The sequence below is a fragment of the Anabrus simplex genome, chromosome X (genome assembly GCF_040414725.1).
Source record: "Anabrus simplex isolate iqAnaSimp1 chromosome X, ASM4041472v1, whole genome shotgun sequence".
Taxonomy (NCBI): domain Eukaryota; kingdom Metazoa; phylum Arthropoda; class Insecta; order Orthoptera; family Tettigoniidae; genus Anabrus; species Anabrus simplex.
Window position 1 is genome coordinate 114,950,613 of NC_090279.1, and position 19,285 is coordinate 114,969,897.

At 42.1% G+C, this 19,285-nt stretch overlaps 2 protein-coding genes across 3 annotated transcripts in view; one reads left to right on the forward strand and one right to left on the reverse strand.

Annotated features, from left to right (window-relative positions):
• Positions 1–19,285, forward strand: part of LOC137503384 (sarcalumenin-like) — a 262,108-nt gene that overhangs the window by 45,912 nt on the left and 196,911 nt on the right. The window lies entirely within an intron of this gene.
• LOC137503068 (uncharacterized) lies at positions 7,780–12,339 on the reverse strand. Its single transcript, XM_068230499.1, has 2 exons — positions 11,475–12,339; positions 7,780–8,046 (listed from the first exon to the last, which is right to left on the reverse strand). The coding sequence occupies exon 1, from the start codon at positions 12,227–12,229 to the stop codon at positions 11,552–11,554; it is 678 nt and encodes a 225-aa protein (XP_068086600.1). The 5' UTR covers positions 12,230–12,339; the 3' UTR covers positions 7,780–8,046; positions 11,475–11,551.

Below are 19,285 nucleotides of genomic sequence, written 5' to 3' on the forward strand. Positions count from 1 at the left end.
CATTTTTAAGCAGGTACAAGGTATGATTGTATTAGAACCATGAAACTACTTGTGATTAATACAATCATGCTGGGAACACCATGGGTTGCCTTTTCTTGTGAGTAGTACCACTATGTTAGGAACACAATAGGTTTGTGATTAGTAGCAGCAGAGAGTTGTTCACTTTGGGTTTCTAGTATCCGTAATTAATATCATTGTGAGAAACACAACGGGTCTGGGCGTTGCCTGTTGTTAGTACCCACTATATGAGGAACACCACGGGATTACCGGTGCCTGTGATTAGTACACCTAGGTGAGGAAAACCATGGGTTTGCATTGCCTATGAGTGGAGCCATTATGTGAGAAACACCATAGGTCTTTGTTACCTGTGCGACGTACAATACTTGTAAGTAGTACCATAGTGTGCGGAGCACCGGGAGTTTACGCTTAGTACCGCAACATGACAAATACCATGGTTCTCCTTTACTAGCGATAAGTACCATTATGAGGGGCCGTTGACCTGGATTGTGGACCCCTTTAGACAACAAACATCCTCGATTCAGGATTGTGCTTTATAAGCAGTCCCTTGGTCAGTAATACCATTGTTTATGATAGTTTCTGGGTCGAATCCACTGATTGTTTTAAATTCATATCCATTCATTCTTTATCACACTTTTTATTCTGGTCAGTGGATGATTTTGAACTTGTCATTTGTCATTACGTTTTGTACCAGGGGCCAATGACCTAGTTGTTAGGCCCCTTCAAACAACAAGCATCATCATTTAACCAGGTACCTAACATGGTACGTAAGTTTCTTAATTCAATTTTGTAGTAGATTTTAGATCAATTTTAACCAGGTACCTGATATGGTTTGAGGTAATGATATGGCTGATGATGCCCCATAAGAAAGAGCGAAACATGTCCCAATTCTTATTTTAACGAGGACTTAACTCTAACATATTGAGGTGTACTGAATAGGTGGAAGAGAAATAAATTTCTTATTTTTATCATAACACCTTCACAATCTCAAATAACTTGGTCCAATCAACATTATCGAATGTCTTTTCTAGATCTATGAACGCCATGTACTTGGGCTTGTCTTTCTTAATTCAGTCCTCTAAGATCAGACCTACCGAGCTCGATAGCTGCAGTCGCTTAAGTGCGGCCAGTATCCAGTATTCGGGAGATCGTGGGTTCGAACCCCACTGTCGGCAGCCCTGAAAATGGTTTTCCGTGGTTTCCCATTTTCGCACCAGGCAAATGCTGGGGCTGTACCTTAATTAAGGCCACGGCCACTTCTTTCCCAGTCCTAGCCCTTTCCTGTCCCATCGTCGCCATAAGACCTATCTGTGTCGCTGCGACGTAAAGCCAATAGCAAAAAAAAAAAAAAAAAGATCAGACCTAAAGTCAGGATTGCTTCACGTGTTCCCACATTTCTTCTGAAGCCAAATTGATCTTCCCCCAACTCAGTTTCCTTATATGACTAAAGTGTTTTTTTTTTTTTTAATGCGTTAATGAGAGGGGACAAAAATCTTCCAATGCACCAGCACTAGCAAAGGTTGGTTAATCTGAATAGCAAGTGTGACTTTTTTAATGTTGCCCATTAGACTCCTTTCATCTTTTATGTTGTGTCATATGTCATTTTATTCTTTTGTCCCTTCCCTTTTTGTGTCTTTTATCTGGCTTTCTTCTTATCCCACACTTTCCACTTGGAGTCTGAAGACCTGTCAAGATGGCCCTCAATGAGTGTTCAAGCCCACCTACTCATAAAGCTGGGAAGCTGAACGAGGCCATCGGGGACTGAGAAGACAAGGATGTAGAAGAACTAGTATTGTCTGTCTGAAGATGTGGAGATTGTTCATGTCTCCTCTTTCTATGCGATGTGGCCAACCTAAACAAGTATCTTCTGGCTGGTTGAAACAATAAGGGGCACACAGAAGAACATGCAGCGTACGTCCCATTCTTTAAGAAGTTCCAAGACAGTGATACTAAGTTGCTGCTGCTTTTTAAAAATGGAAGGATACATAGTTTTTATCACATAGTAGGTTGTAGAGAGTTGCATTGTCAGCATTGTCATGTCATTTTGAACATTTGGAATATTGGCTCCTCCTGTGGGTGGGGGCGGTAGGATAACGCCCACGGTATCCCCTGCCTGTCGTAAGAGGCGACTAAAAGGGACCTCAGGGACACGCTTGGGAGCAGGGTTTGGCGACCACGGGGCCCTTAGCTGAGTTGTAGCATTGCTTTCACTTGTGCCAGGCTCCTCACTTTCATCTATCCTATCTGACCTCCCTTGGTCAACTCTTGTTCTTTTCCGACCCTGATGGTATTAAAGCATTTGAGGCTTAGTGAATCTTTCATTTCCACGCCCTTCGTGGCCCTTGTCTTTCTTTGGCTGATACTTACATTTTTCAAAGTGTCAGATCCCTTCCATTTTTTCTCTTTGACTAGTGTTATATAGAGGATGGTTGCCCAGTTGCACTTCCTCTTAAAAACAAAAATCACCACCATCACCACCGCTGAAGTATTGGTGCCATATTTGAAATCTGCTATATTCTTTGTTACCGTTACCACGTCTCACCATAGAAATAAATGCCTCCTTGAATTAATGTGGCTCTTTACGAACACCTATTATTTTATGTAATAGGAACTAGGGTAGTTCCATTTCCTTGGGTGCTTATTCAAGTATGACATACACATTGAACGTTCCTTCACGTGCAGATTATTGTTATTCACTTGGGTGAAAACAGCCTATCGCTATCTTCAACTGGTCGGAAGGTACTTAAGGTGAGGAACTTAACTGAGCCATCCCATGTGACTTATATTTTAATGTGTCATATAGCAAGTGCTAGCTCTTGCACTTCGTATGTGCACGATTACATTTCTGTTGACGCCCCGTGTTGTTACTGAGATTCTGAGGCATTGCAAGCTGTCCACTTCATGACCGTATCGATGAATTCAATCAACAAATTATTAAACAAATTAATTTAGAACGCCACCTAATCGATACTTTATTTCTTGCCTTTTGGCAGAATTATAAAAATACTATCATATACAGGACATGTTTTGACCACTTAGTGGGCATCTCCAGTTGTCTTTCAATAGCTTAGTTGAAATAAAATCTTAAATTACTTTCCCATGGGAACTTATAACTATTGCTTAAAGCGCTTGAAATTTAGGGAGGGTAGGGGGGGAGGGATTTTAGTGATGTCGTTTGTATAAAGGTAGGTACCTAAATTACAATTCGCGTCTACAATAATATTAAGAAACTTATTTTCTAATTTAATTTATTTAACAATCTTTCAAAACGTCTGTAATTAGGCACTTTTTGTATAAACACTAAGTGGCTTGATCTTGCTTATGTTAAAATCGATGTGTATAACAGTCTTCAAGTTTCTTATTAATTGTCTGTTGTGTTGATTATCTTCCTTGAAAGTTGCTTTTTATTTTTAGTAACAGGTTGTATTGAACTGTTAATTTACAATGGTCCTATGGTGACTTCTTTATTAAGTTGCGTGAATTGTAAATTAATAGTTTGCTATTTCGCGCAACTTAATAGAGAAGTCACCATAGGACAGGTATAACTCACATTTGATGGACAATAGTGCGGCCAGTATCCAGTAATCGGGAGATAGTGGGTTCGAGCCCCACTGTCGGCAGCCCTGAACATGGTTTTCCGTGGTTTCCCATTTTCACACCAGGCATATGCTGGGGCTGTACCTTAATTAAGGCCATGACCGCTTCCTTCCCATTCCTAGGCCTTTCCTATCCCATCGTCGCCATAAGACCTATCTGTGTCGCTGCGACGTAAAGCAAAAAAAAAAAAAACACAAAAAATAGCACATATGTTCATAGTTTTTGTGGTGATTGCTTCCCATCTTCATACTGTAAAGGGTATTTTTATGAAAGATAGCTGCCTCTGTGGATCAGAGGTAGAAGGTCAATGTCCAGATCTCAAGATAGCATGTGGAGATTAATCTCAAAATTTAAGGTCAATTCTGTACTGCAAACTGAGTCAAAACTAAAAAGGAATTGCCTCTGCTGTAACAAAATATTGGTTGGTTTGTCATATTTTACTGTAAATATAAAATACCTCTTAGGGTACATGAGTTGGTCCTCAGCAGTCACAATGAACACTTCAGCTCTCCTAAGGTAAGACTGAAAACTTTTAGCTCCCTAACTTGTGTATTTTTATGCTACTTTTCATTAAATATTATTGAATAAGTAGAACACTGATATTTTCTTTTTAGAGTCCTGAGTTCAGGGAAATAAGCCTTCGGATATCTTTTTCTCCGAAATGGCCCGATGAGTCCATGCTTCCATCTTGAGTCTCGTGCTAAAAAATGGGGGTGACATGCGAATATAAGAACTCGGCAAGAGAGTTTTTCTTACCCTCTCTTGCCTCAGTTTACTATCTGTGTGTGCTGCCTTTGTTAAACTGAGCAACCCAGAAGATTGGGCACCCAAACCCAGCATGTAACTGGATTGGTTTGCCGATGGGATGTGTAGATCAGTGGAAGGCAAAGAAAGCCACCACTGTAATTATTTCATCGACAACCCCATGGCTTTGCTCAATTTAAAATTTTCTGGAGCTTCAAGTGCCCCAGTGAGATCAGCAGGTGGAGGCAGGATTGGGAGAAGCCAAATACAAACACGAGACATGCTATCCTTGTGTACCATTAGAAAGATTGGAACTTTGAATGTTTGTGGTCTTCTGCAGCTGGAGAAACTTGCAGTTATCGAGAAGGAAATTGGCTCTCTTGGTAGGAATTTCTTGGACTCTGTGAAACTCACTGGAGAGGATGTGGTAATTTTGCAACCCTGGGGAAGGAATACTGTGTATTCTTTGAGAAACGACAGTTGTAATGGTGTTGCAGTTGTGGTTTTGGAGTGTCTGAACAATATGGTTCTATGTTACAAATTTAACAGTGACTATAAAACTAAATGCTTCACCCTGCAACATCAATATTATTCAGATCTACACTGCCACCGTTGCAACACCTGATGAGGAAAGAAGAGTGTTCTCTGAACAAATAGTATACGCATCTGATGAGAAGTCGTGAGCAGCACAAGTAACAGATACCAAATGATGATGATAATTATATTTCTTTCAATTGGCTTTATGTCGCACTGACATAGAGAGGTCTGGTGTGAAAATGGGAAACCACGGAAAACCATCCTCAGGGCTGCCGACATTGGGGTTTGAACCTACTATCTCCTGGATGCAAACTCACAGCTGCATGTCCAACTCGCCCGGTGGACTATGTTTTATCGTAATCTATAATGTTCATATCCGTATTGACGAATTACACAATTATAAATAGGAAAGGAATTCCACCTTATCGATACTTGTTTATTATAATTATTATTTTACAGTACCGGTTGCGACCCCCAGTTTTGGGTCATCCTCAGCTGAACAATATATTCACATGTAGTACATCAAGCAATGATTGATATAACTTTGTCTGGGGAATTATATGATAAATGTTTAAATACGTCCAAGTGGGGCATGTCAAATCGGAACTGACATGTGTACCACTGTAAGTATATGTCTATAATAATGTACTTTAAACTTAAAATTGGTTTGTACAACAGTATCTTAACTTAAAGCTAACTATATGTGACTAAAAACAGCATATATAAGAACACTTCATGCACATAAACGTTCGTATCTTGCATATTGCTCAGTTCATCAGTTGACTTCTGTATTTGAGTCTTTTGTCATGATTGTATATTTGGTTGATGCTTTTGAGCTTAAATAATATGATTAGCTTGCAAAATTATCCTATTATTTATATAACAGATTTTTGTCTTTATATATGTGCATAGAATAAACACTTTTCAAAATGTTAAGAAAGTTCCATGCGTGTAGATACAACTGGGATAAAATGTGTATGTACAGCTCTGCTGTGTGTGGAATCTTGTTGTTTTATGTTAAAATCGAATCATTTTGTCCTGTGACATTTATAAAATTTTAGTGGTATTAGACCCAAGGTGGTAGCTCCTTTCCCATCTGTACCTGTGCGTTGGTGTTATGATTATCTGTGGAAGATAAGATTGAGTATGAGTGATATTTTATATTGGAGGAATGTCTAAGGATTGTATGTGTTAATTTAAATATGTACTTACTATTGTTGGCGTGGTTGAGTTGCGTTTGGTATGAGAGCTCGCTGTGTACTGCGGTGTGAGCCCAAGACAAACACGGAGCACAAGTTTATTTTTGAGTGTGAATATTTAATTTTTATATTATTAAAAGTGTAAAATGGCTTCAAGACTCTGAAATGAAAATTATTACTCAGAACTCAAAAATCCCAGTTCCACATACTAAAGTAAAATACTAAAAATGTGATATAAAATTCCTGAAAAATAGAATCCATAGTCCTAACACTTAATGAGAAAATGCAACTTTAGTTCCAAAAAAATAAAATAAATAAAGGTGCTATCTGAGAAAACTCCAGTTTGGAATAGAAATACTGAAACTATACCTTGGCTGTTGGTAATGCACAGTGCAGACATGTTTCTCTCCTTTTCCCGTATCAGAGTTGCCATATCATGGATGTTGAACCACTGTTGGAGATACCGTGTGTTGTCGCGATTATTGTTTTAAGAGGAAGTGCAGCTGGACAACTACCCTCGATTAACACTAATCGGAGGTGGGAGGGAGAGTTGGGGGGGGGGGGGGGCAGAAGAGGTCTGATTCTTCAAAGAATAAGAACCTTCGGAAGAGAACAAGAGTGAACCAAGAGAGGTCGGATATGAAAGATGAAAGCGAGGAGACTGGCACAAGTAAGTGGAAGTAAGTCCGGGTCTGCGGTGTAGGGGGCAACGCGTCCACCTGTGACCCAGCGGCCCCAGGTTCAGTTCCCGGCCGGTTCAGGGGTTTTTAATTGTAAATGATTAATATCCCTCGCCTGGGGACTGGGTGTTTGTGTCGTCCTTAATGTTCCTTTCTTTACATTCAACACTCTACACTTCCGCAATTCCACTTACACGCAGGTTCCTATCATATGGTGAAAGTAGTGGCAAAAGATCTATAGGGGTCGACGCACGAACAAATATCATTTTTAAAAAAAAAAGTGGAGGTAATGTCAGACAAAGCTAGGGGCTTGTAGTCGCCAACTTATGCTCCTGAGTTGAAAGCCTCTGGAGTTATCCCATTTAGTCGCCTCTCATGACAAACAGGCGATAAATACCGTTGATGAATGTATTTTACTGCCCCTATCCACAGGTTCCACATCCAAGAAAATCTTAATACTTCATGTGATTTCCAGGCATGATGGATTACCTCTTCTGTAGTGATACGATCTACCCATGGGATCTTCAATATTCTGTGATCCATCCACATTTGATGACCAAGTCCTAGTGTCCATCCTTCAACACCATACAGCAGCCCTGGTAAAACGCAACACGACACACACAAACAAGTGTTGAATCTGTCACATTTGCACACAAAATGTTTTAATTTCAGAAACATACTTGTTACATTACTGATTCTGATTTCTGCTACCGGATCCTCTTCATGGGCTAGGTACTTGGAATGTGACATCCTTTCCATCCACAATCTGCTGCTGATTACCATTGGTTTTGTTTTCTGAATGTCAGGGACAAACTCCTTGTTGCATTCACTGATCCTTTTCTCAAAAGGAATTAAAGATCTTCTAAATTGTCAGCAAGTTTTCTCAGTGTCATCTAGATAGCAGATATTATTTAATTGCCTCCCGTTGATTTTTATGCGTCTTTTAACGTCATCAAGAGTAATTTAAAAAACTAGATTTAGAGTATAAGGATTAGAAAGGCATGTTTACAATATTAAAATGTGAAATACAACATTTTATTGAACCTTTTCACTCATGTGATGTATCCATAAATATTATGGAGAAACCCATTTGTATTAACCATATTTTGGTTATATTACAAGCATTGGTATTCCCAAACTGTGTATATATATCGCATTGGTGCAGTAATTCACAAGGTCAGTCTATGCAAACTCATCCCTCTGTGATAAGCACACACATCCACTGAAGTGGAAACAAGCTTCTGCAAGCTGTCCTCTCGACAGGACCATAACTGCAATAAAAGAAAACAAGAATCAGTTACTTACTGCGTGTTAATTGTATTTTAGTCTGTGTGGGTTTGTGACAGGTAATAAGTATATGAAAATATATTTAGAAGTCATATTTAACCAGCTACCAGTTAACACCAGTAGCAACTGGTGGCTAACAAATGTGGTGATACTCATTAGATATGAAGGGTGGGGGTTTGGTCATACTTGATAAAACTTCATACCTGAGGACTTATACATTTTGGTAAGTAAAATGAGTAAATAGAAGCATACCTATTTGTACAGAGAGTTAATCTGTTTTTCAAAGTAATTTCAGTGGGGAAAACACCATGTGCATTCACTCGACAACAGCAGAATATTTCAAATTGTTTTTGATCAACAGCTCAAATTGAAATGCAACATTACTGTCGGGAGACATAACGAATGTTATCTTCTGCAGACTCAGATAAAATATCAGCAAATCTCAGGGTTTTAATTCCCTTTCCTTATTCCACTTCGATTTCCTTTACTGCCTGTTGTATGCAAACAGTGAAAAGGAGGGGGGAGGGTGCAAACTGCAGCCTTGCCTCACTCCTTTCTGGAGTGCCTTTTCTTTCCCAAAGCCCTCAATTCTTGTCACTCCAGGTTTATTTTTATAGAGATTGTAGACAATTATTCTTTCTTGATATGTGGTTCCAGTCACCTTCAGAATCTCAAATAGCTTGGTGCAATCAAGGTTATGAAATACCTTTTCTAGATGTATGAACGCCGTGTACGTGGGCATGTACTTCTTAATTCGATCCTCTAAGATTAGACGTAAAGTCAGGATTGCTTCATGTTTTTCTACATTTCTGAAGCCAAATTGGTCTACTCCCGACTCAGTTTCAACTCGTCTTTCCATTGTTCTATAAATAATATGTGCTAAAATTTTGCAGGCGTGAGAGATTCTTGTAAGGAACCATTAAAGGGGGCAGACTGTGCTGAAAACCTGCAATCTAATATCTTGGAGCTTCAAAAGAGGTGCAGAGGTGCAGCGAGTATATAAAAATTTGCATTTCCAAGACTAAAGCGATGCCAGTCATTTCACATACTTAGAATGTATGTTCTCCCCCGGGTTGGTAGTATTGTTAGGGAAACTGAAGGAAGCTGTAAGAGAGAAGCAGGCTCCTAGAGGAAATCCGCTGGTGTACAGGAGTGGACCCAGGATTATAGTAATGGACATGAAGATGGCGAGAATGATTGCCGGCACAAGCGGGGGGAGGGGGAAGTAATGGCAGGAGAGGGCTCAGACTTGAGGAGATAAGGTCTATCTTAGTAATGAACTCATTGGATGAAGCTGTTATGTGTAAACTGGCTTTGGTGGTGGACTCATGATAGAAATATACGAGATTAGTTGACCTAGGAGAATAGTGGAGTCAGCCATGGAGGATAAGAAAAGTAGAGGAAGATCAATGGGAGGTGGTTAGACTCTAGGTGTGCAACTAAACGAGGCCACAAAGCTTGTTGGAAATAAAGGATTGTGGAGTACTTAGTTAATTCACAGAGCCTTGCAGACTGAATGCTGAAAGACAGAGTTACGATTATAATGGACTCCCACTTCTGAAGAGAGAGAAATTATGTTTCAAGGTAGCAGGGGCGTAGCTAAGGGGGCCTGTTCCCTTGTCTCCACTCCTTCAAAATCGAGACAGAAACAATAGTACAGGCAGACTCTGCATTCTTATTATATTAGTAAGACACACCATAAAACCTACTCCTGCATTGGACAATGTGATGTCTCATTAAAGTATGCTCAGCAGATTTTCCACGATAACATTTTTGGTAGTTGCTTTACGTCGCACTGGCGCAGATAGGTCTTTTGGCGACGATGGGATAGGAAAGGCCTAGAAGTTGGAAGGAAGCGGCCGTCTCCTTAATTAAGGTACAACCCCAGCAATTGCCTGCTGTGAAACTGGGAAACCACGGAAAACCGTATTCAGGGCTGGCGACAGTGGGATTCGAACCCACTATCTCCCGGATGCAAGCTCACAGCAGCGCGCCCCTGACCGCACGGCCAACTCCCCCGGACACGATAAAAATCAAGATCGAAATAGAAGTAGTGGACACAGCTGATTTGAGAACAGGTTTATTTTCTGTTTGGCCTTGCTGCCTGTAAATCACCAACTTCAGATTTTGCCGTGGTGTGGAACTTTTGTCACATTTTTTCATATAAGTTCAGTCTTTTATTACGGACATTAAGTGGGTATCTAATTCTAGGCTCAGACCATCAGTGGAGAATATAAACTTAACTACCTGTTCTCACATTTACTTGGCGTAGTATATTTTGACTAATTGCCTTGGTACTCGTTCTTCGTATGATCATGGTAGGGATTGCAAAACTAGGCATGTTGTAAACTTAACGCAAAAGTAATAGAGTTATTTAAAACAGGTTAATACTGCGTCGCCAGCGACTTACACCACAATGTCAATGTAATTCAATAAGTACTGTAAAGATTTTTAGTTTTACTATAATTCGGGTTTACTACCCTGTTGAAAACCGGCAATTAAAAAAAAAATACTCTACCAACATCCCAGAAACTTATCCAATACTTTGACCGACAAAATTAATGGATCACTTGAATTTCCAAAAGAAAAAGCATGTTAAATTGTGAAACATCTGTTTTGTTAGCCTGTCTAAGTAACTAAGGGTAGCAATAACAGACAGATAACATTAGTTACTTAGATATGTTTTCATAAAAATAATCAATATAAATAATAAACAAATGTTTCGCAATTTAACATGCTTTTTTTTTTTTTCCTATGGAAATTCAAGTGATCCATTAATGTTGCCGTTCAGTGTGTCGGTAACTGAGCGAGTTGGCCGTGCATAGCTGTGACCTTACATCGGGAGATGATAGGTTTGAACCCCACTGTCAGCAGCCCTGAAAATGGTTTCCTGTGCCGAGCGAGTTGGCCGTGCGGTTAGGGCCGCATAGCTGTGAGCTTGCATCGGGAGATGATAGGTTCGATCCCCACTGTCGGCAGCCCTGAAAATGGTTTTCCGTGGTTTCCCATTTTTACACCAGGCCACATTCGCTTCCTTCCCATTCCTAGCTCTGTCTTATCCCATCGTCGCCATAAGACCTATCTCTGTCGGTGCGATGTAAAGCAAATTTTAAAAAAAGAGATAAAAAGTTTCCCATCGTTGCGTCGCGGAAAACCTTCGAAGTGTTAGTGCGACGGTAAACCGTAGCAAAACAAAAGAACAAAAAAACAAGTTTGCCGGTAGGGTTCACTTCCACTTTGTATGCTGCTACATATAGTGATGTAAATCAGATATTGAAGTTTATATTTATCTTGTTCAGAAAGATTCGGCGAATTTATTTCTGAATGAAACAAAAATATGCTATTTAGATTATTTCAGACGACCATTCCACTTCACAGGTAGGGTCCATTAAAAATAAGAAATGGTACTTACCATGCTTGGTGTGAGATCTCTCTTCTCCATGTGTGGATGTTGGAGAGCGTTCTGCTTCATGGCTGCGGTCTGCCGTCTCATATATTGCCGATAGCTGCTGCTGCCAACTCTAAGGACGGCTCCACGCGGTGTCTCTTCTTCATAATGAACGCCCCGACGTTGAGCAGGTGTTGGAGCGTCTCCTGGTCGCTGGACGACACTCTCACCATGAAGGTTGGGCCCTTGTCATTCTTGATTCTCGTCACGCGGTGGATCTGTAACTTCTGGCCCAACAGTTCTTCCCGTATCTGGTTCTCTGTCAGCGAGACGTCCACTCCACGTACCACCACGGACGCCGTCGTAAGGGAAGATGTGGGGATCTTACTGGTGATAGTAACGCCGGGTCCGAACTGGGCGGCGCCGATGGTGTTGACTAGCTGCTGCTTGATGGGGACAGGGGACTGAACCACGATACCCTCCGGGATTGCTACCAGTTGAGTGATGGGCAGTCTAGGGAGAAAGCGACTGATGATGGAGTAGACAGCTTGTTTGCTGCTGTTCTGAGGAGGCAAACCTGCTATCAGAACTAGATATGTCTTTGAGCGTGCTGGTAAGGTGATAGCAATGGGCCTGTTGGATGATGATGATGATGAGGAGGAGGAGGAGGAGGAGGATGATGTTGATACGATGGACCGTGATGTTGAAGTAGTGGATCGAGACGAGATGGTGCTCGTTGCCGGAGATGATGACCGTGATGGTATCCGGCTGGGCGCCATTCTGCCGTCGCTGAAGAGAAAGAAGGGAGAGAGTTGTTGGGCTGACGAAGATCCTGACGTCGACGCTGCTCTAGTAACTGTTCATGCTGTAGACTGGCTGTGAGCAGGCGAGGAGCTGCTCGCTTATATAGTAGATGTCGCTAAGCCGGCCGCGATTGCACCACAGTCAGCAATATCGGCAAGTGTTCACGAAATCTATGCAGTAGAAGAATGCTCCAGGTATAACGGCAATAATAACAGGGCTGAGCACCTCAGAGCTCAGGTTGACAGGTTCGATGCCGCTGTCGGTAGATTTACTGGCACGTAAAATATGTTTTGAGGGACTAAATTCCGGCACTTCGCCGTTTCCGAAAGCCGGGACGTAAAAGAAATAACATTAAATAATCTATTTATTTATTTATTTATTTATTTATTTACATGATTGAACCACTTCGGACAGTTTTATAAAAAGGGGTTCTTCATTTTCCTGTCAGCCCAGTATTCCTTCATTGTCTCTGATCTTAACTTTCTTTCTTCGTATGAAATCACTCGTCCTATTGTCCGTCTTTTCTTACTTTTCCGAGCAAGTTGGCTGCCCGGTTAGGGTTGTACAGCTGTGAGCTTGCGTCCGGGAGATAGTGGGTTCGAACCCCACTGTCGGCAGCCCTAAAGATGGCTTTCCGTGGTTTCCCATTTTCAAACCAGTGGTGCTGGCGCTGTATCTTAAGACCACGGCCGCTTCCTTCCCACTCCTAGCCCTTTCCTATCCCATAAGACCTATTGTTCGTACGACGTGAAACAAATTTTGAAACTAATTACATCCTTGTGTGCATGTGAGAGTGTTAAAATACAACTTTGTTAGATCTTCAGGATCTGTAGATAATAGTTGTAAAATATGGTCAAGTGTAAGTGAGCACCAGATGCCCCTATTTCCCCACTTGAAATAAGTCATAATAGAACTGCTTTTCACACCAGGCAAATGCTGGAGCTGTACCTTAAGTAAGGCCACGGCCGCTACCTTCCCATTCCTAGGTCTTTCCTGTCCCATCGTCGCCGTAAGACCTATCTGTGTTGGTGTGACGTAAAACAAATAGGATATATATAACTGCTGGCTCAGTTGATCTCAAATTTCGCATGGATATATCTACGATTTTTCAATAATTAATCATTTCAAAATTCCCACCACACTTGTTTGTAATTTTAATGGGTCGCTATGACGTGTTAGAGCAGCTGAGTGGTCTATCAGTGACGTGGAGATATTGTTCCGTAGTCATGGTAACACACTGGCGATGGTGGTGGTGTAAAACAGCGTGGTTACCAGCCCTACCGATCGGAAAGGTGGAGGAGAGGGGAGAGGGTGCAAAAGTAAACAAGCCCTTAAAACTTACGATGAACAATGACATGACAGGTGAGTTCTGTCTGCTCTCAGCCAGATGGCATTACTATCAGCGAGGGGTCTCACTGCCTTTTAGTGTCGGGTGGTGTTGATGATTATTGTTTTAAGAGGAAGGTACAACTAGGCAGCCATTCTCTATTGACACTAATTAGAGGGAATAACAGGAAGCAATCCGATACTTTGAAAAATGAAGGTATCGGCCAAAAAGACAGAGGCCACGAAGGGAGTGAAAATGAAAGATTCCCTAAGCCTCGGGGTCGGAAATGAACAATAGTTGACCAGGGGAGGTCGGATAGGATTGATAAAAGTCAGGAACCTGGCGAATGTAAGTAGAAGCAATGCCACGACTCGGCTAAGGGTCCCTTGGTCGCCAGCTTACATTCCCAATTGTCCGAGGACATGTTCGGTTTGCTTGACGACCATGAGCGATCTGCGCGTCTTTCTGTGGGGGTTATTGTATGATAATCAGTTAGAGGGTGAAACCCGGTGTCGGCACACAGCCTACTCCTTTCGAATTTACACCAAAATGTCTGCTCAAGGCTTAACTTCTTCCATCCGACGAACAAATCACCATCAACAGCGTCATATGCCCTCACTCCACTGCGGAGAAGTTTGGAATTTAATCCAGGCTATTGGTACGTAACCTGGTGATTAGAAATTGTATACCACCACTTCTCCTGCCGGCCAACATTCAGATGGTGGAAATGTGTTCTACCAACGGGAATCCGTACATACGTTGCGCCTTAACGATCATGTTTGCCAGGCGGGCACCTTCAATTCGTGTCGTACTCATAGTTACGTCACCTTCAGTTTTACATGGAAGCGAAGCACAGGGGCATGATTCTTCATTTTTAAAATTCGACATAATTCGAACCGGAATCGAACCGCCGCCCTGGTAAGAAAGAGTCCTTGGACTGTGTCAGTCGGCGAGTTCGCCGCTTGGGTGAGGGAGGGAGAGGGAAGTGGAGGGGGGGTATCTATTGTGTGTAATCTGGGCTATCTTTGTGTTTTTTAATCTGTAATCTCACATGCGACTGCTGCCTACACGATGATAAAACGTAACATTCTCTTGCTAGTTGGGTCAGTTCGCCATGACGTCACATTAATGTACATCACCACATTGTGTAACTGGCGGGCGGCTACATCACAGGCTAAATTTAGCGAACCTGCTCTCTCCCGGAAAGTCCATTGAACTGAGTCAGTCATAAGGTGTGTTTGGTAATCGTAACTGATGGGCAAGTAAGCTTCCTCTGTGGATCAGTGGTCGGGTCTCAAACCAGCTACAACAAGTCGGATTTTTGGACGGCGGAAAAAATGTTCATGTCGTAGATGTCGGCTTGTAAGAGATCTCTGGTGACACATTTGGTGTGTACGTGACAAAATTAATCACATTATAAGGGATGTATTAGATCCACCTTTTCAATACATCTCTAAAAAAATCAACGTCAATAGAGAATTAAGTTTCTTCTTCTTCTTCTTCTTCTTTCGAATGGGCCACCTGAGGACGACGATGTTCAACTTTTCCGCTTAGAGTGGGACCTGATCTTTGCCCAGTACACGCACGTTCTCTATGTTTCTCCGTTGTTATTATAATTATAATGATTATTATTATTATTATTATTATTATTATTATTATTATTATTATTATTATTATTATTATTATTATTATTATTATTGTTACGGAGTTTCCGTGGTTCAGAGAGAGGTGAAAGAAGGTGTGGGTTTGAATGGATCTAACTACAATATCAAAAATAATTTTTAAACTTTAAATAAAGATTATAGATCATTTCAGATCTCAAAACTTAACAAAATTCTTCACTTAGTGAAGGAAAACCAATGTATCAGATACAGTGACAATTTTGATACCGGAATAGAAAACCCCAGAATAGGGAATTTAACACGTTTAGGCTTCAAGCCCCTAATTACAAACTTACAATGTCACCAATGTAGCGTTTACATAGACAAGGAGAGAAATCTCCCAAGACAGAGCACCTTGCTTCAACCGATACAAATTTACAGCCTTCCAGAGGCACCCCTCAATATTACAGTAAAATTAGCAATCTCAGAAAAGAGTTTACATGCTCTCCAACTTTAACCAAGGAGACTGCACTCCCAATTTCTTACAGCCTACTCAAGGCAACATTACACAAAAAAATGTTATAATTTCTGGCCTCTCTAGGCCCAACCTGCAATTTACAATTTTGTACATAGGGGTATCTATTACCCAAAATACTGGGCCTTCGTGGAAAGAAGAACAGGTTAAATTACTGGCCCAAACACAAATGGTTTTAAAACCCTACTTGGGCTTGTGGCCCGATGGTGCAGAGGCTAATCCCACACTACTGAGGTGACTAGAAGAACAAGTTACTTGGTAATTTACAGGAGAAAAACGGTTACAAAATCGCAGTCACCTCAAGATAAATTGAAGGGGAACTCGAGAGGGTAACGCACTCTCTATCCCCGATTTACAAATAAGTATTTATGAAATTTTATGTTAGCCGAAATAAAGTTTACATTTTAGAAAACAGGTGGTTACATAGTTAGAAATTAGAACCTTCCCCTCGTGTAAGACTGCGGAGATAGCTACAGAGATATAAAACTGGTAGCCATTACCTGGGCTGGTGTACTGCCTGCCGAAGAATGAGGCACCCCGCCTCCTGTGTCTTAACAAACACACTCAGAAATTTGGCGATCAAAAGACAAGATAGCTTGAAAAGGCCACAGCTTATATACCCGAGGGGATGGTTCGAGAGGGTTCTGGAATAAATCCGGACACACCCTCTCATTTTTATTAGATAATCCCAAAAGTACAAGAAGCCTATTATTGGCTGAAAAATAATTACATAAAATTTCTGATTGGCCAGATTCAAAAGCTGGCGGAATGAGAAGGAAGTGTTGCAAACCTTGAAATATTGAAATAAATGAAAGTTAGTTTAGTTGTAGATAGATAGATAGATAAAGAATGGGTGAGCCCTGCCTTCGCAGGGCTCCACACGTAGGTCTGTGAAGACCCTTTGTGTCCCTTAAACGGCTTTGCCTAGTGCTCCTATAAAGGATACCAGTGTCCGAAATGTTGCATTCCTGATGTCTTCCAGGCTCACAAAATGTGAGCCAAGATGTCGATGTCTAGTGCTTGCAAGAGCCTCGCACTGACACAACAGATGCGCGGAGGTCTCTTCCTCCCTGCCGCATCTTCTACACATCGGATCCTGACTGATTTTCATGATCTGTAAGTGTCTCTGTAAGGTATTGTGGCCTGTCAACAGTCCAACTACCATTCGCATTCTGGTCCTATTCAAATTTATCAGGACCTTTTTATAACTTTGGCTAGGCCCTTTGATAAGTTCACGTGCCTGCCTTGCTATGGTTAACCTCTTCCAGATGTCTGAGACTGGTTTGTCCACTGGGATATTACCAGTTTCACGCTTCGGAGTGACACTCCCAGGAAGGGCTTTGGTCCTATGAAAGGACCTTTTGAGCCTTGTTTCGCTAGTTTGTCAGCTTCTTCATTTCCACTGATACCTGCGTGCCCAGGAACCCATAAAAGGGTAACTGAGCTATGTTCACACAGCTGATCTAACATCCTTTGGCATTCCCATACCATTTTTGATGTTGTTCTAACTGCGCATAGTGCTTTTAACGCTGCCTGGCTATCACTGCAAATGGTGATGCATCTTCTATGTCCAGGCATGTTCCATATATATATATATATACAGCACAGGCCAGTATTGCATATACTTCGGCCTGGAAAACAGTAGCATATTTACCCATGGGAAGGGAGAGCCTTGTCTTAGGCCCCCAGACCCCGGCGCCTGTGCCCGTCTCTATCCGCGAGCCATCTGTGTACCATGTACAGCCCCCAGACCTAAGACTGGCCCCGGCATCCGCGGCCCACTCCTCCCTTGTGGGTATCACCACTGTGAACTTATAATTCAGATTAAAACTAGGCTTCATCAGGTCCCCGATCATCATTGTCGTAGGGCTGGTCTGGCGAAGCCTTGTAAGAATAGAGGCATGTCCTCTATTCGGATTCTTGAAGAACCATCCTCCGAGTGACCAGAGGCGGTAAGCACTCATTCCCGCTATTTCCTTAACATATAAATGTAAGGGGGGAAGACCTAGGATGGCCTCCATTGCACATAATGGTGTAGTATCCAGTACCCCTGTTATTCCTAGACACGCAAGTCTTTGGACACTGTTTAACTTGGTGGTCACGGTTTTACTCTCCGAACGTGGCCACCAGACTAAAGATGCGAAGGTGATCGTGGGCCGTACAATAGAAATATAGAGCCACTGGAATACCTTAGGTCCTCGGCCTCAAGTCTTTCCGACGGCCCTACGACAGGCCCACATAATCTTGCGAGCCTTATCCACCTGATGGTCTATATGTTTCTTCCAACTCAGTCTTGCCTCAGGGATTACCCCTAGGTACTTAACTGAGGTTGTCTTAACTAATTTTTTACTAAATAGGAAAGGCTCTGACAGTCCGTCTAGCCTCCTTGTCCTGGTAAATACCACGAGCTCCGTCTTCTCGGGATTAACCGGCAAGTCCGTGTCGTGGCACCATCTTTCCACCCTACGTAGGGAGCTCTGTACGAGCTCTGAAACCGTACTGGGGAAATTTCCCGCCGCCATCAGGCTAATGTCATCTGCATAGTCTTGGGCGTAAATTCCTCCAACATTTAACCTGGTAAGTAGTTCATCCACTACCAGACACCATAATGTTGGTGATAATACTCCTCCCTGTGGACACCCCCTGTCTATATTAGCTCTCAACATTACTGCGTTGAGGGTAAACAGAACTTGACGGCCCTGCAGTGAGGCCATAATCCATTTTATGAGCATCCTGCTCACTCCTCTTCTCTCTAGACTAAGTTCTATGGAGTCCAAGGATGTGTAGTTAAAGGCCCCTTCTATATCTAGGAATACCACCATAGCAAGTTGTTGCAGATCCAAGAAACTCTCCAGCCTAGAAACTAGCTGGTGTAGTGCCGTCTGAACCGACTTCCCTGGTTGGTCTCTTAATACTCTCTCCCTGATATGTCTATCCACCAGTCTTTCCAAAGTCTTAAGAAGAAAAGACGTTAGACTGATGGGTCTGTAATCCTTAGGTCTAGTATATGAAGACCTTCCAGGTTCAGGTATATACACTACCTTCGCCTGACGCCTCAAGGAGTACACGTACCCCATAGTGAGACAGGCTCTAAAAATTCTGACCAGGTATGGTGTAAGGACCGCGCCCGCTTCCTGGAGAAGTGCTGGGAAGATCCCATCCATTCCTGGGCTTTTATAAGGGGCAAAATATTCTAATGCCCACTTCACCCTTCTTGGGGTAACAATCTCTGCGGCTTCCTTCCAGCCACTTCTATCGGGTCTGAAGGATCCGCTCGATTCTACTTCACTATTTGTGACTACTGAACCTGGAAAGTGGGCATCAAGCAATAAGCTCAGGGTCTCCCCCTCTGTGGATGTATATCCACCCGAAGGTGACTCCAATGAGCTCAGCCTTGCTCTTCCATCCAAGGTTAGAATTATATGAAGCCTTGCCGCTTCATGTTGACTCTCGATGGAGTCACAAAACTGTCTCCAAGATTTCTTAGAAGCCTTTTTGACTTCTGACTTGTACTTTCTTTGTGATTCTTTATAAGAATCTAGACTTTCTTGATCCTGAAGTTCCCTGT

Excerpts from the sequence above, each read along its gene's own strand:
- LOC137503068 (XM_068230499.1), bottom strand. The coding sequence starts at position 12,229 with ATGGCGCCCAGCCGGATACCATCACGGTCATCATCTCCGGCAACGAGC.